The sequence below is a fragment of the Etheostoma spectabile genome, chromosome 19 (genome assembly GCF_008692095.1).
Source record: "Etheostoma spectabile isolate EspeVRDwgs_2016 chromosome 19, UIUC_Espe_1.0, whole genome shotgun sequence".
Lineage (NCBI taxonomy): Eukaryota > Metazoa > Chordata > Actinopteri > Perciformes > Percidae > Etheostoma > Etheostoma spectabile.
In genome coordinates, this window is record NC_045751.1 from 15,240,559 (window position 1) to 15,265,400 (window position 24,842).

At 41.6% G+C, this 24,842-nt stretch overlaps 2 protein-coding genes across 3 annotated transcripts in view; both read left to right on the top strand.

Annotated features, from left to right (window-relative positions):
• Positions 1-12,006, top strand: part of per1b (period circadian clock 1b) — a 14,381-nt gene extending 2,375 nt beyond the window's left edge. Inside the window, exons 2-20 of one of the 2 annotated variants that reach the window (XM_032544295.1) lie at positions 2,318-3,215; positions 3,493-3,746; positions 3,916-4,037; positions 4,198-4,399; positions 4,514-4,708; positions 5,053-5,131; positions 5,310-5,416; positions 5,683-5,836; positions 6,032-6,302; positions 6,528-6,636; positions 6,833-6,992; positions 7,080-7,189; positions 7,457-7,603; positions 8,517-8,873; positions 9,009-9,796; positions 9,888-10,074; positions 10,458-10,671; positions 10,797-10,947; positions 11,071-12,006. In XM_032544295.1, the coding sequence (XP_032400186.1) occupies positions 2,797-3,215; positions 3,493-3,746; positions 3,916-4,037; positions 4,198-4,399; positions 4,514-4,708; positions 5,053-5,131; positions 5,310-5,416; positions 5,683-5,836; positions 6,032-6,302; positions 6,528-6,636; positions 6,833-6,992; positions 7,080-7,189; positions 7,457-7,603; positions 8,517-8,873; positions 9,009-9,796; positions 9,888-10,074; positions 10,458-10,671; positions 10,797-10,947; positions 11,071-11,358 (4,314 nt within the window). In that variant the 5' untranslated portion in view covers positions 2,318-2,796 and the 3' untranslated portion in view covers positions 11,359-12,006. The remainder of the gene's footprint in view (positions 1-2,317; positions 3,216-3,492; positions 3,747-3,915; positions 4,038-4,197; positions 4,400-4,513; positions 4,709-5,052; positions 5,132-5,309; positions 5,417-5,682; positions 5,837-6,031; positions 6,303-6,527; positions 6,637-6,832; positions 6,993-7,079; positions 7,190-7,456; positions 7,604-8,516; positions 8,874-9,008; positions 9,797-9,887; positions 10,075-10,457; positions 10,672-10,796; positions 10,948-11,070) is intronic. The other variant, XM_032544297.1, reaches the window with a different exon arrangement.
• Positions 12,007-14,110: 2,104 nt separating this feature from the next.
• On the top strand, positions 14,111-23,062 carry pcolceb (procollagen C-endopeptidase enhancer b). Its single transcript, XM_032499231.1, has 9 exons — positions 14,111-14,329; positions 15,578-15,686; positions 17,929-18,187; positions 18,520-18,644; positions 19,613-19,749; positions 19,889-20,523; positions 20,670-20,750; positions 20,966-21,136; positions 21,771-23,062. The coding sequence occupies exons 1-9, from the start codon at positions 14,244-14,246 to the stop codon at positions 21,899-21,901; spliced, it is 1,734 nt and encodes a 577-aa protein (XP_032355122.1). The 5' UTR covers positions 14,111-14,243; the 3' UTR covers positions 21,902-23,062.
• Positions 23,063-24,842: the final 1,780 nt, after the last annotated feature.

Consider the following 24,842-nt stretch of genomic DNA (forward strand, 5'->3'; position numbering starts at 1 on the left):
GTGTACATGCAATACAATTCACAAGACCTATCACATTCAGTAACATTGACGGCAAGAGATCCGACCAATCAACTGTTTGTTTTCATTGTACTTTTTTCTAATTATTATAATTGTATTGCTTGTTATTGCAGAAGTCAATTTCAAGCAATACCTTTTTATTTGTCACAAGAAATTGTAAGAGGTGCAATTCCAGTGACATGTTATTCATCAGCTCCTTAAACTTGATGATTCACCATTAAGCAGAATGTGGCCGTCAGATCGACATACAAAAAAGATTGGCAACACCGGTGCTTCACGATCCAGCTAAGTCCCGGTGAAAGGACACTACAGCTCCCAAATTCCTGTTGAATAGACAGTTCAGCATACATTATGTGGAGCTGGCAGAGAGGCTACTGGAGAGGTCACAACAATATAATATTATATATTATACTATAATACTAATAAATATATATATATATATATATATATATATATACAACATTAAGCCCCCAATAAGAAACAAATTTAAGAAGGTGGAACCAGCAAAATGTTTTTATGTACTCCATTATTGAGTTACATTTGAGTAACAACACAATACACTGGCACTGGATCAGTTGATTTCACATTGATCATTACACTGTAATAATTGTAGTCATTGTACTGAATAAGTAATTTCCTTGTCTCTGTGTGAGATCATTTGGAGCTTTACAGATAGACATCAGATGAACACTTGTTTTTTTTGCATTAGCATCATTGTGAGCAGATTTGTGACCGACTGTTGGAACAGAGCCCAGACAATGTCAAGTGGAGGAGGGCCGTTTAACTGGTAATAATGCCATGTGACTTCTCTAGATTCCGGGGTGTCTGGTTGTTTGTTGTTTTGCTAATCAGCTCAAGTGAATGCATTTTTTAGTTATTTTGATTATTGACTAAACTGGCGATTGTTTTCTAGATTAATCTGTTAGTGGTTTATCCTTAAAGCAAGAAATAGTGAAACCAAGTGATGCTGCATATATTCGTTTCCATACTGAGAGACACTGTCTGCATCACATGAAATTGTTAAAACTCAGATCAGTTGTTGTCCAAGTTGTTTTGTTTGCTTTAGTTATTTGTCATTAGCTGTGGCACCTGTTGTCGTCTTGTCAGATCTAATGAGCAATCTCTAGCTGGTGGCGACGGCTGTGAACCTGTCCACTTAGCTGTATTGGGTCAGTGCATCAGGAAAGGAAGCTTAAGTATTTCTGAGCCGTCCGTGCAGGATCATAACATGTCCTGAACAAATTCAAACGGTGCCATGATTCTTTTGGTCAAGGAAAGTAGGTAAATGGGGTTGTTGGGCAGCTAGGTGTCTAAAATTGAAAGAATTGACGACCGAGGACTGGCTTACTTTAGGGGTTGGAATCACCAGACGCCTCCCTAAACAATATCATCAAGATACTTATGCCACGATACGATATTATTGGGATTTTAAACATATTGCAATATTCTGCGATATTGCAATTTATAACTTTTTTTCCAACTTCAAATTTTTCCCAATTTCAAATGATGTCCCCACAAGAAAACTTTGTCAACATCTGTTTTATCTAAAAAGATCAATTTCTCTGTTTGTTCATATCACTTATATTTTATTGCTTCAAAATGGGATTGTCAAGCAGACAAACTGAGCAACACATATATAATAAAAGATTGATACTTGGCGCCTGTGTATCGATAGAGTATTGCCACTGAAAATATCGCGATACTATGCTGTATCAATCTTCCCCCCGCCCCTAGCTTGCGTCTTCTTCTGTGTGCGTCTGCAGGGCTTAAAGGATTAAAAGATATCTCCCTTGCCCAGGAACTAAATAGCACTAGACTTTTACTTGCGTAGGTGGTGGCCTGATAAATACTTTGACATACTTTACACAAGCAATCCTTAATTTGTAACAACCCTATGATGGTGAGCTTTGTTGCGTCCTTTAGATAAAAAGGGATTAACTAAGCTATGACGAATGTCAAATTGCCCATGTGCTTTCGGCATTAACAGATGATCACCTGTTATACCCTGCATGCATACGAACGTGCTGCATGCAGATAGAACAAGAAGATTATTGTCATTCTGTGTTCAAAATGGGGTGAATGGGGTGTTTATTCTAGATAATCTGGGTAATAGCCATGTTTGAATGTTGATGAACCTTTCTTGGACAACAACACAAACGGATGATCAGCATTCCTTTTTTTTAGTGTTTTCGTAGCTATAGTCCTTGAAAGATAATTGCAAGACCATGACAAGCATTTAGTAAGATAATATTGTTCCTTCTCTTTCTCTGTCCATCTTTCTCTTTATCTATATTCTCAGGTAGCACCTAGAGCATCATACCTCTGAAGAGAAAAGAGGACCAGATACAGAGTGAAGAGAGTGTTTGTTTTACTCTCACCCACAATCTCTCATCCCATCTTCTGGAGCACTGGTGCCAAGGCCGTTTCATAAACTGAAAATCGTCTCTTATTTGCATTACTTTGAGTGAAACTTTTTCTCAAGATAATTGCTGTCTTTTTGGAAAGGCAGCCTTCACATTTTTGGTCATTTGCGATATTTTGTTTTTACTTCCATTTGAAAAATCGGCACTTTCTGAAAACCTTCAAAGAAGGGCTCAGAGCACAAAACTCTTTTTGCTGGAGAAGCAATGAATTTCTCTCCTTAGTTCTTTTAAACTACCAGCAAATAACCATGATTCACCTGTTTGTAAATAGTAGTCCCACTTAAATTTAAGTTCTTCCTGTTTTTACCTTGGCTGACATTTTAGTAAAGCTGTTCCAGCCTCATCCTACACTAGTATGAGTTATGACAACTCAAAATCAATGCCCAACCGCAGCACTCGGGGGAGAGTGTCAAGGGTCAATGAGAAAGACAATGAACAGGAAGCAGAGTCAGAAGGGTTAAACTCTCTGAAAACCAGCAGTGGTCAGCCCAGTGCCAGTGTCACCACTCAAGAGCAGGGAAGTGGAAATGAAGGCGGCTCCATTGGCAGCGCATCTCCCAGTGTGGGGTCTGAAGGCTTGTCTCGAGACCAAAGGGGGCCCAACTCCGATGATATGGATGGACTCTCCAGTGGGAATGACTCTGGTGAGAGGGAAAGTGAGGGCGGGATAGAAAGAGACAGTGGGTCACGTGGGCGCCAGTCCATACGCAGCTCCCATAGCTCTTCAAACGGCAAAGACTCTGGCATGCTGGAAACCACGGAGAGCAACAAGAGGTAAGAGAAGTTAGGAGACAAAAATCCACATATACACAAAATAAAGTAGCTGTTTTTAAACCAAAAAGGCTCTCCTCGCATCAGTTGCTAACACACGCTATTAGTTTAGACAACATCATACAGATAACTATATCATTAGATATAATCAGATATATTAGATTTCTTGTTCTGGGCAGTCCTACACGTGCAACTGCGCATGCTAACAATACATGGATATGCATCTGTTCATCTGTGTCTCATATTGTCATTGACCATCCACTGTAATCTTGTTTTCCAGCTCCAACTCCCAGAGTCTCTCACCTCCCAGCAGCTCCCTGGCCTACAGCCTGCTGTCGACCAGCTCAGAGCATGACCCCCCCTCCACCTCTGGCTGCAGCAGCAACCAGTCTGCGAGGGTCCAGACCCAGAAAGAGTTGATGAAGGCCATCAAGGAGCTGAAGCTCCGCCTACCAACGGAGCGCAAGGCCAAGGGCCACGGCAGCACTATAAATGCACTAAAATATGCACTTCAGTGTGTCAAACAAGTCAGAGGTGAGAGGGTGTTTTTGTTTATATCTACTTAAAACCTATATATGGAGATATATATATATATATATATATATACACACACACACACACACACACACTATGCTCCCTGCATTATGTAATTGTATTTTTACCTATATACAAACACTGACTGGGTTATGTTTAACAATTCCAGCCAACAAGGAGTACTATCATCAGTGGAGCGTAGAGGAGTGTCATGGCTGCAGTCTGGACTTGTCTGCCTTCACAATTGAGGAGCTTGACAACATCACATCAGAATACACCCTCAAAAACACTGTAAGTTTATACAGTTATTCCTGCAATAATTCTAACAGACTAACGGGAAGGTGCGAGGGCTTGCAGCTTTGCTTTATATTCAGAGATCCACTTGACGTGGTTGTGTTAGACAAATAAGATGCAAACATGCAATACAAAGGTTTATTTTTTTCCCCTTTAGGACACTTTCTCCATGGCCGTGTCATTCTTATCAGGAAAGGTCGTTTACGTATCACCCCAGGGCTCGTCCCTGCTCCGCTGTAAGCCAGAGCGTCTCCAGGGGACCATGTTTTCTGAGCTTTTGGCCCCGCAGGACGTCAGCACTTTTTACAGCGGCACAGCACCCTGCCGCCTGCCAAACTGGGCCTCTTGCATCGGGTTTGGTGAGTAGGCAGAGTGAAATTGGTATTGTAGAAAGAGTTTCACAGGCAGTGAGATGTGATATCTCACAGAAAGTATTGCCCATATCTGACTTTCTCTAACTCTTTCCTCCTCAGCTTCTCCTCCAGTCGATTGCACTCAGGAGAAGTCCATGTTCTGTCGAATCAGTGCCGACCGGGCGCAGGGCGGTGAGTTGCGCTACTACCCCTTTCGCCTCACGCCCTACCAGCTCACCATCAAAGACTCAGATGATGCTGAGCCACAGCCCTGCTGCCTGCTCATCTCAGAGAGGGTCCACTCCGGATACGAGGGTACTTGCCATTTTACTGTATGTTGCACAACTGCAAGCTGTATTCATGTGAGCAACAGAGATAGCAAAGATGGAATTAACTCCTATCTCCTGTCTAATTTAACTCAAGTCACGTTAACGGACTATCCCTTTAGTTATAAATTAACCAATGTCCACAGATAAGCTGGTTCAATCAGTGAGTTAAAGAAAGCGGATTTAGCTACTTCTTGTCTTAAACACTGAATGACTGGATGGCTTTTTAAAATTGAAAATCAACGTTTATCATATCTATTTAAACTTATTATGTCAGTCTGTCCTCAAAACATGCTTTTAATCTGTTGTATCTGTGTCCTGTGTGTCTCTCAGCTCCCCGTATCCCTGCAGACAAGAGGATCTTCACCACCAGTCACACTCCCAGCTGCCTCTTCCAGGAAGTTGATGAGAGGTCAGTTTCATCAAATCTTTAGGGCGATTATTTGTTTTCATAATAATCAAACATGTCCAAGTGAAAACACAAACTCTTGTATTTATAAACAAATATTTAGTTGTAAACTGTTAGCTGCTCTAAGACAGTTACAAACATACAGTAAATATATATATATATATATATATTGTGTTTGCAGGGCAGTGCCACTGTTGGGCTACCTGCCCCAGGACTTGGTGGGAACCCCCACCTTGCTCTACATCCACCCTGAAGACAGGCCTATGATGGTGGCAATACATGAGAAAAGTGAGTATATTTACACTGGACTCTGTAACTGCTGCCCAAATGTGTCAGATACAGGGGAATGGACTTTTGTCTTTGGTTTCTACAGGAATCATTGACTTTTTCTTTATTTTTGCCCTTATTATGTATTTACATTTATGTTGTACTACAGAGTCAGAATGCCTATAGAAAGTATAGGATTTTTATATAAAAGATCATGACCCTTGTCTTACATATACATTTCTTTATTCCGTCTCAAGTTTCTTATATATGCCTGCACTTCTCTTCAGTCTTTCAGTTTGCAGGGCAGCCATTTGACTCTTCACCCTTTAGGATGTGTGCCCGCAGTGGGGAATATGTGACCATCGACACCAGTTGGTCTTCCTTTGTCAACCCCTGGAGCCGGAAGGTGGCATTCATCGTGGGTCGCCACAAAGTCAGAACGTAAGAGAACTAGTTTACTCATTCAAAAACAATTGCTGCCCGAGCATTGGTTATTTGAAGTATTTGTAAAAAGTTAATCTTAAACTCTTCCAAAGCCTGAGCGCATGTACAGTTTCAATTTGGGTAGTGGTCCTTTAATCTAAAGCTTGAGTGCACAGTCCTCAAGTGGTGCTCTAATGTTATACCCGTCTCTAGGAGCCCTCTGAATGAAGACGTCTTCACGACACCGCAGGGCTGCGACACTCGGACCACCACGCCTGACGTCGTGCAGCTGAGCGAGCAGATCCACCGGCTCTTGGTGCAGCCGGTGCACAGCGGCAGCTCTCAGGGCTACAGCTCACTTGGGTCCAGTGGCTCTCGAGGATCCCGCCGTTCACACCAACAGCATCTCAGTGCCGCCTCGTCCAGCGACAGCAATGGCCCCGCCATGAGAAAAGCTGCTGCCGCGGCCCCTTTGCACAAACCTGTGAGTCTGAGCAACCAGTGATTTTAGGTCTAGCTACATTTGAGCCTGTCATGTAGGAAATATCAACAAAGACCTGAGATATTGTTAGGACTTCAGAGATTATCAAAGCAGAGGAAAACAAGTAGTGGTTATCCTCTGAAATACGGTATATTAAAATAAAATATGTAATTCACAGCCATGTCATGCCATGTCTATTAAACAAGTCCGATGCCGTTATTTTTCCAGATGACATTCCAGCAGATCTGCAAAAATGTCCACATGGTCAAGACCAATGGGCAGCAGGTTTTCATTGAGTCGCGTAACCGGCTACCACCCAGAAAAATCACCACCACAGGTAAAGTAAAAGGATAGTTACATAATATAGTATTTTTATATGATGTGACAGTCAAATAACAATGGATGATTGTGAAACTTGAATGGTCCAGTAATTAAAAATGTTGGAAGATGTCTGTAACAGACAAGTAATGAAATGAGAAATATAAGGCATGTTAAGGTTTTTAATTTCCTGTTCCTCTCTTTTCTCCATCCAGGCACAGCAAGCATCAGCGCATTCAGCAGTGACCCAGTCAGAGGTTTTATACCTGACATGACAATACCAGCCAAAACTTTGATCCCTGCACCACTTGTACCAAAGGAGCCCCCGACTGGCTACTCCTACCAGCAGATCAACTGTCTGGACAGCATCATAAGGTGTGTGTGCAAGCCTAAAGCTGATTCTATCATATCTTTATTTTTTTTATTAACTTACTCATCCAACAATGCTCTGACTCTACGCAGGTACTTGGATAGCTGTAACATTCCTAACACGGTTAAAAGGAAGTGTGGCTCCTACACTGCCTCCTCCACGTCTGATGACGACAAACAACAGGAGGCCAGCAACAACACAGGTACGGTTTGATAATAAACTACAACATATTTGGTTCATTATGTAGTAATTAGCCAGGCTTAATTTACAAATATATCTGATCCACTTATTTAAGATAAGGTTTTTTCCCCAATTCTTTTTGGTTTTGGTTCTTTATGCAGCATCCTTGATTTGTCTCATGACAACTTCCTAGATTACCAATAGGCATGCTTTTACATGTGTCTGTTTGTGCTTGTCTGGACGGTATACGATCATTTACAGCAACTTGTTGGACTTGTTTTCTCTGCAGGTGGTTCAGTTAACCTTGTAAGTGAACCACCTCCTCTCCCTCCCCTGACCATGGCCACAAAGGCAGAGAGTGTAGCCTCAGTCACGTCGCAGTGTAGCTTCAGCAGCACCATCGTGCATGTGGGAGACAAGAAGCCTCCTGAGTCAGGTGGGAATCCTCAACACTCACACTCTCTGAACCCTGCAGTCTGTCACTCAGCAGGGTGTTTCTTTGAAATGAATTTAAAAGACTTGAACATAAATTAGCCTTGAATGTACAATCCTCTTTTTCTTTTGAGCTCTACTTTTTATGTTGACCAGTCTGTTGTATTATTTTGCCTTGCTTGTTTTGCAAAGAAACTGACCAAAAAGTGCTTTTATTACTGCCAGTCTTACAGGTTTCTGAAAACTAATTCTTTATGTTGCAGAAGCCTGTAGCAGGTAATCTGATTTATTAGGGGTTTGTGAAGTAAAAAAAAATCTATTCACATTCATATTGCAATCCAAGCTCTACAGATTCATAGAATTCCAAAAATTAAGTCTTTTTTTTTCCCGTTTTGTAACAGCATGTCTACTATCACATGGAAAAAGTAACATTACATACATTCACATACTGTTAATCGTTTTTTGGAATCTAAAATTGATTATGAATCGAATATTGAGCCTAAAACTTGATATTGAATTGTGACATTTTCTGAGTCGTGCACCCCTATGATTATGCTTTTTTTCCCACATCTTGGTTCATTTTTGTATATTTTGTCTTGTGTTTCTGGCCTCGCCTCTTTTTCTTCGCAGTCTCCTCTTTCGCTCTACTTATATATGTGTTTTTTTGTCTTACTGTGATACTGTGTACAGTATACTGACACAGTACTGTCTATCTACATCGTTAGCCACCATAAGCTACTGGTCATACTAGACCAAATAAGGATGGAGCAACAAAATCCATGAGTGAATTGAATTGAGTGCGTTCTATGTATTTAACTTTTCATTTGTCAGAAAAGGAATGTGCCATTTCTTTATTCAGAAGTCACAGCCTTACTTCACAGCTTTAACTCCCCTTTATGCTTTTTTCTCCATCACAGACATCATCATGGAGGAGGCCCCAACAACTCCCACTCTTGCTCCTCCTACAATTACACCAACTCCTCCCACCAGTGGTCTGACACCTCCCGCTAACGCAGCTGCCACCTTTTCTTCTCTCCCACCCCCGCCTCCTCCTCTTCAAGCCACTCAGTCAGAGAGGGAGAGCCGGAGAAGTGGAAGTGTAGGAGGAGGGAGCCGAATGGGTCTCACAAAGGAGGTGCTGTCCACCCACACCCAGCAGGAGGAGCAGGCATTCCTTGACCGCTTCAAGGACCTCAGCAAGCTGCATGTTTTCGATCAGACGGTATCTTCGACTCTGCGCTGTCAGACACCAGCTGCCAACCCTCTGTCACGAGGTAGGTGCACGCTGCTCCCACCAGCTGAACACACACACTCACACTGTCAAGTGCACACAATAATACATGAATTGGTAACCCGCGATAGCTAGAATTGCAAACATTTTGCTTAATTCAGTGTCTCCTCTTTCCTAGGAGTGCGTTGTTCTCGGGATTACCCAGCCGCAGGAAGCAGCACCAGTAAAAGACGTGGTCGCGGCGGTAAGAGACTCAAGCAGCAGGAGTCATCTGACCAGCACAGCTCTCTGAACCGGAGCGGGACCCGTTGTGACCCCAGAACCAGCACAGCACCCATGCCCCTCGACATGCCTATCAGACCCCCAACAAACTCTTCCTCCTGGCCGTCTGTAGGCTCCCAGGCAAGCATTCCCGCCGCCTCTTTCGCTCCGGGTATGCTGCCAATATACCCGGTCTACCCACCACTCGCACAGCCCTTAACCATCCCAGATCCATCACGTTTCCCACCTACCCAGATGGTACCTCCAATGATGGCCCTGGTTCTGCCAAACTACATGTTCCCCCAGATGGGAGCAACAATCCCTCAGCCAGGCCCCACCCCTGGACACTTTTACAATCCTAACTTTACAGAAGGATACACTGTCACCCCAGCAGCTGTCCCCACTGTTATTTCCAACACTGTACCCAATCTGGCCACCTGCGCCCCGTCTCGTAGCAGCACCCCCCAATCCTACAGCCAGACACCTGCTGACCATGATGGTGCAGAGTCCCCCCTCTTCCAGTCCCGATGCTCCTCACCTCTCAACCTGTTGCAGCTGGAGGAATCACCAAGCAATCGCTTAGAGGTGGCCACGGCCCTGGCAGCATCACAGCAAGCCACGCCTTCTGTGCAGGGCAGTGTGGCTGCGGGACAGAGCTCAGTCAATCAGAGGAGTTCTGATGATACCTCCAAGGAAAATGAGAACGTAAGTACACAGGCGTTCAAGACAGGATGTTGAGCTTTATAAAACATTACATGTCATTTAAAATGTGTCTTTGTTTCATTTCCCTCTTTAGGGTGAAGCTAATGAGTCCAACAATGATGCCATGTCCACCTCCAGCGACCTGCTGGACATGTTGCTGCAGGAAGACTCTCGCTCAGGCACCGGCTCAGCTGCCTCTGGGTCAGGGTCCTCTGGCACGAGGTCCTCTGGTTCAGGCTCTGGCTCCAACGGTTGCAGCTCTTTTGGCACCAGTGGCATGAGTAAGTCAGATAATTTTACCATCAGAAAGATTTTAAATTTACACCCAATTTTCTATTTTCAAAGAGTTATGGGTCATCCTGACAGTTTCATGTCCTCCTTTACACAGAGTAATAGATGTCACTGGACCTTTTCCCTGAGAGAAATCTTTTTAAAAAAACATTCTTGTATTTCAAGCATTTTAATTATCCAAAATGAAACTAAAAATATTTTTGTTACTTTCCGCCTAATGTAAAATTTTGAGTTGACTGTACCCATATAACATTTAGTTAAATGTGAGGCTATATATTTGGGGTTTTGAGCATATAGGCCTACTGCAAACAAAATCCCACTTGACAAGTCTTCTTACAAATCATTCTCAAATGTCACTTCCTTGTCCCTTCAGGCAGCAGCCAGGGCAGCCACACCAGCAAGTACTTTGGCAGTATCGACTCATCAGAGAACGATCGTTCCCGCAAACAGCCAGCAGGGGGTAGCAGTAGTGCTGGAGGGGATGGTGGGGAGGAGCAGTTTATCAAGTGTGTCCTGCAGGACCCCATCTGGCTGCTAATGGCAAACACTGACGACAAAGTCATGATGACCTATCAGCTGCCTGTCAGGTAGGACACTAGGCAAAATGTGACCAGACAACACAGCTGATTTAGTTTAGTGTCACATTTTTTGTGACTTAGCAGCCTCTAGGTGGGACCTACCGTGACCCGTTTTCCCTGTGCCTGTACAACAGAGACATGGAAACTTTGCTGAGAGAAGACCGCGAGGCCTTGAGGAGCATGCAGAAACACCAGCCACGCTTCACCGAGGACCAGAAGAGGGAGCTGAGCCAGGTGCACCCCTGGATCCGCACAGGGCGCCTGCCCCGAGCCATCAACATTTCTGTAAGTACACTGCAACTCAACCCTACACTGTGAACGGTTGCAAAATGAATTACGGTTTAGATACATCAAGTAGCAACACACAGGAAAAAGAAAATCACGTGTGGTCTCTCTGGTTTCTTTCAGGGCTGTGAAGGCTGCAAGTCTCCCCCCTCTGTACCTCCCGCCGCTCCGTTCGATGTGGAGATCCACGACATTGAGCTGTGCAGAGTGCTGAAAGCTCAGGACGAGGGCGCCAGAAAGGACGATCAAGATCTGACAGAGACAGCCATGGATGAAGCTCACCCAGATGATGAAGATGATGACGAAGAAGAGAAAAGAACTACACTACAAGACAGCAACCATGACATGACAGCAGCAGAGCCGAGAGCGGCCCCAGAAGATGTGAAAGAGAAATCTCACATGACCCACTAAGTAGATGGCCAAAGACGAAGAACGTTTCTACACTGATATGCAGAACATGTGCACCTTCCAGGACGTCCTGTGCCAAAACACATTACACAGGGTTTTAAAGTTGCCAGGACATTAAAAATTATGCATATTGATCAAGACAACTTCAATGTGTTGTTGGACAGGTCAGACGGGACACTTAAGTCTGACTTTGATGACAGCGCGCCCGGGATGTTGTATGGAAACCACAGGACATGCACACTGCGTTTTAGAGAAGGAATCAGTACTTCACTTTCCTTGTTCTCGTAGTTCTTGGCATATTTATTGAAGTTGTAAGATAATCAGAGAGGACTAAAGTGAATGTGTTACAAAAAGACGCCTTTACCTAAAGATGGATGTGCTTCACCACTGTGTCCTCCGTCAAGTTTCCCCTCCTGTTCAGGGTTCAGCTTATGAGGAAAAGAAGGGAGCTTATGTGGGACTTATCTCCTTGTGGAATGTTGTCTGGGATCCTGCTCCTAACTCGATCCCATTTGTCTCAATTACTACGTTTTTATTTTGTTTAGTTTTTTTTTTTTTTATGTAAAAGGTTTGCCCCGATTATAAAAACAAAAAAAATATTTTACCCTATAGACAAAATGTACAGTTAGATCCATGCTATTTTGTAAACAATGTCATATATTTTTATACTTTCAGCCACTGCAAACAAAGGATAAAATCCCCAAAGAGTGTATACTGTAAAAAGTGAAAAATGTGAAAATCCAGGATTAACATCTTGTCCGCTATGAAAGAAGAAACAATCAGTTCACAGTCTTTTAAACAAAGATGGAAATTGCCGTGACTTGAGGGATGTACAGTTAATCGTGGGGCAACGTGGCATTCGCCGGGAGACCAACATGGACTCCTAAGGTTTCTCCTTGGCCGGGTATTAGCCTGTGCATTGGTGTGGGCTCCCCACAGGGGAAAAAATGGACAATGACTCTCAGAAATCACGGACAGTAGCTCCTTAAGGAGCTCTAAAACCTTCAGCAGAGGCAGAGCTCTTGTGTTTGCCTCTGTGTTAAGTGGAAGTGAAGTGGACGTAACTCTAAAAAGTCTAAAAGTGTTTACTATCTTTTATGCTTTGTCCTTTTCACTATTCCTCAGTGGCACTGTTCTGGTCATGTGATATGTTGCTTTATGATGTCAGTTTCTAAATATTTTTGTGAAATTCTTTGTACATCAAAATACAATAAAAAATGAATTTGAATCATTTAAATGTGAAGTCTGACATGCTTTTTCTCTTCTTCTGCAGTTAGTTTTTTATGATTACATCTCAGAAGTGTCCCGAATGAACTGGAAGCAGAGAGCAGATCAGGGCAGCTGCTTTCCTGACCCAACCACAGTCTGCTTCTATTCAGCTGCGGTTTCTACCCAGAGTGGTCACCGCAGCTTAAAAAAGACAAAGGCATGCCCTCGTTTAGACAAACACAAAGCGGCAAAGTTGACTCCATTGCACTTTATCATTATAATAATGAAGACAATGATTGTTATGCATGCGGCTCACTGTGTGAGAGCTGATAAACTAGCCACAAATGAGTAGGTGGGTCTTACCCTTCCAAAACAAAATACATTTTGCTGTAGAATTTAGCATATTTAAAGTGTATGTTCTGTTTAGGTTGAACCTACTTTTCTCTTTTTCCATTCTTTCCTGCCTTTACACTTTTTTACTACTTACTTACTGTGAATTCTCTGGAAAAGAATTGAATCCACATAACCTTCACTTGTTAAAGTAAATTGAGCACGTGTACCCAGATCGTCTAGAGTCAAGCTCGCAGCGGTACAAGCTCTACTGAGGCTATGCTTTCAGCTGGAAGCTTTAATTAGCGCAAACACAAAGCACAGCTGACACTAATGCCTTTGGTTTATGACTACATATCTGCAAAGTATTGGACAAATTAAAAATTAAAAACAAGCAACAACACCTCAAAATCATAAAAAACTTAATAAATTACTTACATGTTGGAGTTTTATCAGAAACTGCTTCATTGGCCAAGTAAGTGTAAACACAAAGGAATTCTTGTGTTGTATGTAATAAACGTCTGGCGTCAACTCCTAGGTGTGGCAGCGTTCTTATCAACTACGATATACACTGGCGATGGTGTAGTCTGTAAAAAAATAAGCTTGAAATACTACAGAACTAATAAACCTCAGAAATAATTTGACATGGCATTATTGACATCGCTACATTACATTAATTTGTGAATTTGTTTTCGATTGTTTTACATTTTTGGGAATTTAAAATGATTTACAAAGTCATCCGGATCTGTCCTCTGGTGAACATGAATGTTTTTATAACAAGCCATCCAGTAGTTGTTGAGATATTTCTGTCAGAGCCAGTGTGGTGGACCAAAATTGCCAAATACAGATGCCTTGCTGCTAGCTGGTGGCGCATAGCATACACACACACACACACACACACACACACACACACACACACACACACACACACACACACACACACACACACACACACACACACACAGGTACTCTGTCCATTAGTACGCACCTGCATAAACATACGTTTTCCAGATATTATTCTATGCCCTACCTGTTAAACAACAACACAGAGCAGGAACATAACAAGCACGCTGTACTCTGAACTGTACATACATTGCTTTTGGCCATGAGTCGGTATAATTCATGTTTTCCCCTGTATCAAGCAGCCTTCTGTCCCCTCAATATTACATTCATTAACCTTTTCCTTTCTTCACATAACACACCTCCTCACCCGTCACTTCCACTTCCCTCATCATCCTCTCTCCACTCCCTGTTTTGAACCTTGCGTCTCTCCACGCCTCTACTCTTGATTCTCCCTCCTTCCTCTTCTTCTCCTCTCCCGTCGTTTTCTACCCTCTGAGGACAGCAGGATGGAGGACAGCGTGTGGACTGTGTGCTTTCTTGTCATTCTGACCCTGGGATGGACTAACGCTCAGAGTCACAACAACTTCACCAGGTAAACAGAGATTTGAGATATTATCCAAGTGTGTGTGGCAACTCCGTGGCTATCAATGTCCCTCTTGTGCATCTGTTTTCTTGCCTACATCCTGCGTGTGCACATGTGGCATGCCATTTTCAAGCCCACATCTGTCTAGATTAACTACTGTGTGTGTGTGTGTGTTTTCCTCTGGTTGCAGTATTGTGATTACAGAAAGCACAGTAGAAATAGAAGGTTGCAGTGGAAGATGTGGTTGGCATCCGGTAAACACACTAAATGATAGCATGCTGTAATTGATGTAGTGATTTAACTGTGGAGGTGTACAGTAGCTGGCCCTCCAGCTGATGTTTTTGTCAAAGCTGGAATTAAATTCTGACTTTTAGCCTCTAAATCCACAGTTTTGACTCTGTATTTTGAATTTCTTTTTTAGAGATGCTTGTTAAATCTGCCGTGTGCACTGCTATAGCCACACACACACAAACACACACACAGACACACACACACACAGGAATTGAACACGAGAAACAAACAAATGCCTGTGGGCTGTTCAGCTCCAGCGGGTCAGAAGGGAGGGACTCCACTGACCAAATTCGGCCTTACAGTACTTCAGCCGAAACCCATTGCATGCTTGAAGAGCCTAACAGAAAAGAAAAAAGGGCCACTTAATGGGTTGATGATCACAGAAAAGTAACAGATGACAAATTTGGACCTTTGTTTCTCCAAGAAACAAGCAAAAAACAACAAAAATGTAACCACAAAGTCAAGTTTGATGAAAAAACACTTTAAGCCATTTTTAAGGACTCTAACTGACAAGATGCCAGAGGAGCCAACATCTAAATTAACGAGTCTGCTGCCAAATTAAAAGTTAAGGCTTTCCCTGCTTTGATCTGTTTATTTGAGTTTGTGTCACCGAACTCCATGTGAGCGGGCTGTTGAAAGTGCCTGCCTGCTAAAAGTAAATATGTGTTACTGACAACTTTCTTGTGGCACAGCCAGTGTGTGGAGAAATCTCACAGCACATATACTGTATATTGACAGTCTTCCTGGCCTGGTTTGACCAACTTTTAAAGAAAAAAAACCCCAGGAGAGTTCGTTGGGAACCTCCCCGGCCTCTGGGAACAGAGACAGACTGTGCCACTGTGGTTTTCAGCGTGGATGTAAAAGTGTGTGCATGCGCTCTGCCTTACTACTCTCAGTAAAATTGTGTTTTCTTCCAATGCAGCAAGTTAAAAGCAGTCAATGGTGGTTGTGTATTACTCTTTTTAGGCCCATCTTCCACTGTGGAGGCCACCTGGTCACGGACACAGGCATCGTGGCCAGTGAAGGATTCCCCAGTCACTACAAACCCAACAGTAAATGCACCTGGTACATCACTGTGAGTCATTTTTGAATAACTACACCATTACATTGAACACAAACTCAATCAAGTGGCTGGTTATTGTCATCTGACCAGGGTGTGTGTCAAAAATAAAATCCAATTCATTCACAATAAGCGTAGGAAATTAAGGGGAACAAAGGACAAAAATGCCCCATCAAATCTGGATATGCCCCCATAAAAAGGAATCGAGGGGCAAGCATTGCCACCAAGATTTCAATTAATATATATATATATATATATATATATATATATATATATATATATATATATATATATAAGTAATATTTAGAAACAAACAGTGCTGTTACATATGAATGCACTGATAAAAGTATGCTTTGTATTTACTCAGGTTGGAACAGGTGTTGAATACTGAATGCATTTAATCTGGGCTCATTTTACATTAAAAAAAGAATTTTATGAAGTGGCCCCCAAAATGTTGTAAGTGTCACAGTGTCTAAAGTTTCATAAAAATTGCCCCTAAAATATATTTTTTTAACTCCAACACATGGTAAAACTACACAGGTGATCATTATTGGCTGATTAGACCTCCTGTCAGGTGTGGACAGCCAGTGCTTGATCGGCACCTCCCTGACTCTAGCGTTGTGACATCAGCTAGGGCGGACACATACACCTTTAGCATCCTATTAGTGGGGTGTTTGATATAAGTAATAGTAGCTTTGGTCACCTTCAACCAATCAGCCCAAATAAGAGAAAACACCTGCTTCGGTGTACAGTTATAGGATAATGGTATAATGGTAAAACATATTGTAACAGTAGCACAAGAACACCACATTCATAAAGTCAACAAACTAAATAAATCACATTAGTTACACAAGCAGGAGCTAAGTTACTCATGCTAGCATTAGCCACCATTAGCAACTGGTCATGTCAGGCCAAGTGAGGCTGTAGCGACAAAAGCTCTGAGTTTATTAAACTGAGCAAGGTTCCATTTTTTTACTGTTGGTGTGTTGAACTACTAGTGTAAATGCCTTTTCCTTATGTGACTGTATTGTTGTTAAAGTTGTCCAAATTTGTCTAGTCCACATCGACGTCCAGTACAAATGTCTGTCCCACCGTGCTGTAACCATGTTTTATGTTTCTGCAGAACAGGAACCTGCTGAAAACCAGTTTCTAAGTAGAGTCAAGCCTGTTTATATTGTAATGTTACTTTTAACTTTCCTGTACAATAAATATGAATGAATGAGTGTGAACTAATAGTGTCGGTTCAAGGTGCTCTTTTTTTATTTATGTATTAGTTAATACCAGCTTGTGGGACTTTTGTGAGCTGTGTGGGGTTCCAACATTTAATGCCTTTGAACATACAGAAATGTGGACCACAAATTTTCCCCTTGAGCTTTAAATTTGGAAGAACAAGCATAAAACAAACAAAGACTAAAGCCTTCAGGCTCACCGTAGGCTGCCTCCAACTCTTCCAATACGGATAATGAGACTGTTCTTAGACTTTCTCAGCTTGATCTGGAACATACCATCTGCTCAGGTAAACACAGGGTGAGCTAGACTAATACAAAGCTCATAAAGAGTACTGAATAACAAACAAAACCTTAATTTAAGATTCCTTTGTTAACTGCAGGCAATCACATTTTATCTTTGGACACACATACACTTATGAGTGCTCAACTTTAAAAGAAAGTAAGTCACCGCAGAACAGTTTTACTGCTTCTTTCACAACTTGGCAGAGCCCACTCACTGCCTGCGTAGAGGACCGAATGATAAACACCTGTGGTTACTTTAACTAATTAAGCCGATGATCGTCACTAAGCGACAAGCAGGACACCAAACCAAACTATCCTCTTTTAATGCTTTTTATAAGCTTTATGTGGTTTACTTTTAAAATCTGACTGATGAATTAATAGATTATTTCAAACGTTGGATCTAAAATTAATTATTGAGAAATATGGGCTGGTAAGGCAGCCTTTTTTAAACTCATGACTCCATCCATGTATTTTTTACTGTTTACAAAAATCTAACACTTTAAAGGTAATCTAGGAGGGTATGGTATATCATCAAATTGTTTTGATGTAAACATTTGACATTTTGAATATGGAATGCAATAGTAATTTAACAGTATTGTTGTTGCTATATTGTTGTTATTTTTTTATTGTAAGACCTGAAAGATTGTATGCTGTATTTGCATATATATTTACTTTGTGATGGTATGATTTGGGGAAAAAGGGGCAGGACCAAATAAGCTTAAAGCATCACCTGTCGCCCCCCCCAGGTTCCAGAGGGCCACGTGGTCATGCTGGCTTTCCGCCTCTTCGACATGGAGGCTGACCCCACCTGTCGGTACGACTACCTGGATGTCTACAATGGTCACACCCGCTTGGTGCAGAAGCTGGGTCGTTTCTGTGGGACGTTCCGGCCTGGAGCCCTCATCTCCACCTCCAACACCATGATGTTAGACATGGTGTCAGACGATGCTACTGGAGGAAGAGGCTTTCTCGCTTCCTTTAGCGCAGGGAAGCCACATGTGGAAGGTGTGGACATGTAATCCCACAGAAACACACAGGCCACGATGAGCTACTGAAGATGAAGCTAGGCAGTTTTGTGCAGTGATTTTCTAGTAATAGATGGCAGCACTGTGGTTGTATTGGCTGATGTTCTTACATATTTTTATTGTCTTTGAAAAAGGGGAACAATCATCTCTGGAATAAACAAAACACTATCTGTCAGATATATGAAAGCTTATTAGCACACCCCTAAACAGCATATGTTTCTTTTTGCCTTGACTACGGTACCACAGGCAAAAAAACACCCTTCTCTTATTTGAAAAAGCATTAGCATTTCCTATTATTTTCTCCTCCCATAGAGAATCAGTTCTGTGGAGGACGTCTGACCAAATCGCAGGGCTCTGTCAAGACGCCCAACTGGCCCAACTCTAATTACCCAGCAGGCATCAGCTGCTCCTGGCACATCTCTGTAGAACCAAGCAATGTGAGCTATTGCACTTTGTATTTCTTATTCTGTATTATTCTTTTTTATTTGTTACGGACCATGTACAATTTTTAACATAAATGTTGCCATTTGATGCATTGTACCAGAGTTAGCCGTAGGCTAATTTACAGTTACTAGTGTATCTAAAATGTCCTCTTTCAAAGACTCAGACAGTCACATCTCAGAATATCATTATCAATGTAATGATTTTAAGTTAGTTGTCAACAGACTGATGATATCAAGGTAGGCTAAGTAGCTAGGCTAGTTACTAGTCCACTTCGAATGAAATACAAACTTAACAGCAGGTCGACACAAAAGCTGACCAAACGTCTAAAATGAATATGTTGCTAGGTTAGCTAGCTAGTTTTTTCTAGCTTGCCAGCTTTGAATTAAAAAAAAGTTGACTGTAGAACAGAAGGCTGAAATCTGTTAAATAGAAAGCACTGTACAGGCTCGTCGTAAAAGGGAAAGAAATCATTAATCATTTGACAGGTAGAAAAATATCCAAATTATAGATTTTAGATTTTCTAGGTGTGTTGAATAAGTTTAGTTGTTGCAGGAGAAGAATAAATTAAAATAGAAATGAAGGGGCCCGTCATAAGGAAACGTTCAACCTCAGTTCCCTGATCTAGTGTACGTGTGTGTGTGCGAGTTTGTGACAGTGGCCTTAAGACGAAGTTCAAATGAAAGACTTCATTGAGTGCCTGAAGGTGTGTTCATGTGTACCAAGAGATTGAACGTAAGGAAAGAGGGAAGGAAGCACGAGTGAGGGAGAGAGTAAATGCCCTTCTGTATTTCAGAAGTCTGGCCCTTCTCCTCCACCACTATTAGCTACTGTACTGCACTGTGCTGGATTCATGAAAACCAGTCAGGATTAAACATGTACCAGCTCACATCATTCATTCCCCGTCATACATTTCATAGTTTGTGCTGGCATGTTTGTGTGTTCATTGCCACCTCTTCTCCAGGTGATCGAGGTGAAGTTTGTGAAGCTGGACTTGGAGGCTGACATGTACTGTCGCTACGACTATGTGGCATTATTCAATGGGGGAGAGAGGGATAACTCGCGGCGGATCGGTAAATTCTGCGGAGATAGGTCACCAGGGTGAGATTACTGATCAGGAATGGGTTGAAAAAGAGGGCAAACACTAAAGGTTCTTTGCATATCCACATGTGTCTCTCCCCTTTGCTAATCTTCCTTCTTCACACATTTTTTCTGTCTATTTTCCCTTTCCTTTACATAGAACAATAGTGACAAACGGGAACGAGCTCCTTGTCCAGTTCATCTCTGACCTCAGCGTAACGTCAGATGGCTTCATGGCCCACTATTCCAGTGTGCCCCGTGGGTCTCGAACGCCCACCGTCGGGGGAGACTTCATCTTTCGACCTGAGACAACCTCAGCGCCACAAAGAACAGTTGTGAAGCCAAGCAAACCCACCAAACCAACCCCCAAACCTAGGCCTGGCCTCCAGCCTAAACCCACCCCAAAACCGTCCAAAAGGCCATTGGTGAAGAAACCGCTGAAACCTCCACCACGCAAACCTATCGTCAAGCCTACAGTCAAGCCCACGGCTAAACCCAAACCAGCTAAACCTACACCTAAAGCACCTGTGAAAAAGCCTACACCTAAACCTGGAACTAAACCTACACACAAACCTAAGATTATTAAGCCAACGCTCAAACCTTTCTTAAAGCCTAAACCCACCCGTAAGCCTGCACTGAAGACCAAGCCCACCTTAAAACCTGGTGTCAAACCGGTAAAGCCACCCTCCAAGAGTGGAGTTAAACCAACACCCAAACCCAAGATTAAGCCTAAGGTGACACCTAAACCTGGAGTTAGCAAGACAGTGACGAAGAAGCCTTTTGTGAGCAAGAAACGTAAGTGGAAGTAATTGATTTCTAAGTTAACAATCTGCACTTAGCTTTCATGTAATGAACATGTGCACACCCGTATCGAGAAGCAAGTTAATGTGCTTATCATGTGTTTCTGGTTGTGTGTGTGTGTGTGTCTGTGTTGTCTTTAGCTTTACCACTGAACCCACTGTGTGTACAAGCCTGTAAGAGGACAGGAACTCTCCAATCCAGCTTCTGCCTTCATGACTTTGGTAAGCGACATCAGCTGCCCATCTAGTCTGCAAAAAAACATGTGCATAACTTGAATATATATTAATTATATATATTAAAAAGAATATTAAAATGATTTAGTTTCACAATAATTGGTGTATAATTGGTGTATGATTTGTAAAAGAAATACCATTCAACTGCTTTCTCTTTCTTGGCATTTTTTCTTATTTTTATCTTTTATACTACTCTCTTTCAGTGATTACGGGTAGGGTTACATCTGTAACCACTGGTCCAAGGGGCTCAGCGACAGTTGAGGTATCCATAATTAAGGCCTATAAGGCAGGACAACTGAACATCACCAAATCGGGGCCGATCATGTCAGTCACATTGACCTCGACCTGCAAGAGATGTCCTGGGCTACTCAAAGGTATGGTGGAATTATCTGTATTTACAGCCTTTCTCTGCATATCACACACACATCTTTTGTAGTGACTGTCAGGTAGTGAAAGTTGAAATCAAATGCTAAATCAGGAAACTTTGCTACAGACAGTACACAACTACTTTGCATAGATTTAGCGATTTACCCTCTGATGCATAAGGAAGATAAATAGGCTTCATACCATGGAATATATTAAAAATATGTTTAAAAAAGCATCAGTTCTTGCAAATACACAAAATATACAAACTCAGGTCAGTTTCCCCTCCTTTTCAAATGTATTACTATAAAGACATTGTATGCAGATGATAGGATTCTTTATTTAACCAATATATCCCTATCATAAAAGTCAGTCAATGTAGGAAATAAAACTGTCTGATTATAAATGGAATATGCAATGCACATGTGTCTTTGTTTGGTTCTTTTTGGAAGTAATTATTGTAATAAATAATTACTTTTATCGAGAATATAACAAAGAAAAGAGTATTTCAGTATCACTCACTGATTGAATTGCTACAGTTTATACATGTTCAAATTATATTTGTCCTTAATTAAACTCACCCAGCTCCTCTGATATGGGTGAGCTGGTATTTGATATATTTTGACGCATTCTTTTCTTGTTCAGGCCGGAATTACGTGTTGATGGGAAATGTCGACGCACAGGGCAACGGCCTTCTCAGCCCCTCCAGCTTCACTCTCCTCTATAAGCCCATCCACGCCAAACCACTGGCCAACCTCTCAAGCAAATCATGTTAACATTACTATCTGTCTGAAAACATGAAACTTAACATATAGAGTGGAAATATTATTCAAACCTAATTTTTCACACAGTGCATTACTGTCTTGAAAATTATTTAATAGAATAATCCTACATCATTAAGTATGATATTTTGTATTTTGTATGTAAATTGGAATATTTTCTATGATAAAACATTCACATCAATAACCATGATTTTAATATTTCTTTCTTGGTATTTTCCATTAAGTATGACATGAAAAACAAATGTATATCAGACACAGATCAAAACACAGATTAAGTACAGTATGTTGTCATTAAATTCACAAACAACCCTGAATTACTCTGTAGGTTTGTTGTCTTTTAGTTCAATCCAACTTTATTTATCCCCCCCAAGGGCTTGGCATTATCCTCATCATCATCATCATCATCATCACCACCATCAGTCTTGCTTTGAATCATATCCTAAATATTAAGAAAGAGAAAGCCAACTTATGAATCAGGTTGTATTTTTTATCTTTTCTGCTGGAAAATAAATGCACCTTGCAGATATAAGTTCCCCTTCCCCCCGATTACAGTCTTTGTGCTAAACTAAGCTAAGCTAACAAACTGCTAGTTATTGCTTCATTTTAACAGTACAGACATGAGAATATTGTCATTCTTCTCATCAAACTCTTGGCAATATAATAAATAGGCAAGTAGGAGAATAGAAATGTGTTTTCACATTGTAAAAAAAGAGACCATGTGGTTTGTTGACCAGTATCTCATGTCTCTGTCTGGTATCTGAGTGTTTGTTCAGCCAGGCATTGCCCTTCAAGAGTTAACAGGTTTATATCTCTTTTGCTAAGTCCCATGCATATCATATCTCTGCTTTTTTTGCTTTGCCTATTTTTTAGTTGTTTTTGCATCCTGTTTTTGTTCTTTTGCTGCAACTGTTTTGCTTTGTCTGTTGGTATTACTGCTTGTGTATGCTATCTTGTTTATGATATGATTCTTCGTGTATGCTTCTTGTGTGCTAGTATGTCATGTGGTGGATGTGTTGGAAATGTTTAGATGTGTCTTTTTAATTTCTTTTTTAGCCCCTACCCCTCTCCCTCAAGACGCTTTGTCTTTGGTCAGGCTGCCATTGTAAATAAGAATGTGTTCTTCAATTTGTTAGTAAATAAAAAATAAAAGGCAAACCGGTTGCGTGTCTTGTTGCAGTGATCCGTTATGGTTTTATTGTAACTAGGTTCGTAGATTGAGTAGATTCACACTTTACCTACAGTAGAGAAAAATAAGACAATAGTAAATTGTGTGTTACAGCCTCCTGCTAAAATTGTTTAAACAAAACTTCACCCCTCATCTATCTACACTCAATACCTCATAATGACAAAGCAAAAACAGGAATTTTATAGTGTAGTATTAGTTTTAAAATGTATTAAAAAGAAAAAAACTAAAATATCACATTAACATTCAGACCCTTTAGGACACTTGAAATGTAGCTCAGCTGCCTCTAATTGGATGGTTTTACACCTTGGTGGAGTCCACCTGTGGTAAATTCAGTTGATTGGACAGGATTAGGAAAGGCATACACATAGGTCTCACTGACAAGTACTTTGTCATGATCTTTCCTTCTAAACTTTGCATTTTTATTTTGAAAGATTATGCACCTTAAAACAATTCAAATAACTATAAACTATTACTATATATAAACTATATCATACAGTGAGGATAGAGTGACTGTGTTGAGGCGAAACAGATAGTTTTGATTTTAGTAATTTATTACTCAAAACTGCAAAATCACTGACAATGTGTGTATATGTGTGTGTTAGGAGTGTCACGATTCTCCAAAGGGCAACTGTACTTGGTTAAAGGTGCTTCAAAGATGAGTTTTCTCTCATCCGAGAGATTTCTTCAGTTCTGACTGAACGGTAGAAAAACCCAGCTATTTAACTTCTGTCAGGTCGTTGTCACCCCAGCCAACAATGCCACAGTAAGAAACACTAGATGGCAGAAGAGTTCTTTGCAACAACAGTTGAGTTTCTCAGAGTTTACAAGGTACAATTTAACGAGGTGCATCTACAGGTCACCTAAAGGCACCATTGTTCCAGCTTCCTGCTACGAGCTGTCAAAGCCAAGCCCTTGGACCCCTTCTTTACACAAACCCTTTTTTATATTTCACTTGATTTGTCACATACACATACAGCATGTTGCTGTATCTGTTGCCGGAAGAGGTACTGTACATCTTGGTTCTTATGTCGAGTAAGCAAAGGTTAGCGTCTTGTCTCCAACCCAGCAAAGTTTGAGACCAGCAAGAGGCAGATACCAGCTGAACCAGTACTGGTCCTTCTTCCTGGAAGAACACATGCAGTGTTGTAAACTGCTGGAGTCACGTGATCGGCTCGACAGAGATGATGGCTCAAGGTTTAGCTCCTGGCCCGATTTTGCCAAATAGTTGTTTTATATGGTTCCAACTCCGGTATTCAATCACTTTGTGCTCGATAGTCATTTAAAGCATAATGGCGAACAAGAAAAAAAAACAACACTATGATACGGACGTCATTGCAGAGGCATTACTGGAGAAATAGAAAAGCTACCTCAAACCATGTTTTTCTCAGATTTAGTCTCAGATTCAACAGATGGGGTTTGACAATGACAAGAAGCTAACTGCTGTTCATGCCCAGCTAGCATCTCTGACTGCAAGCCTTGGTTCTATCAGACCTGATGTGGACGATCTAAAAAGCCACTCAGGTACTCTTGACAGCCATGGCCACGCTTTTCAAGAGCTGGAGGTGAAGCTAGCAGATATGGAAAACAGAAACATGATGCATCATCCGCATCATCGGGCTGAATGAGGGTCTAGAAAGTGTTAAGGCTGCTGAAGCTGGCAGATATACAGATCGAGATTATGAGAGCCAACCGACTCTACAGTGATAGCCAAAAGAAGAACACTAGCCGCACATTGATTTTTAACGTGCT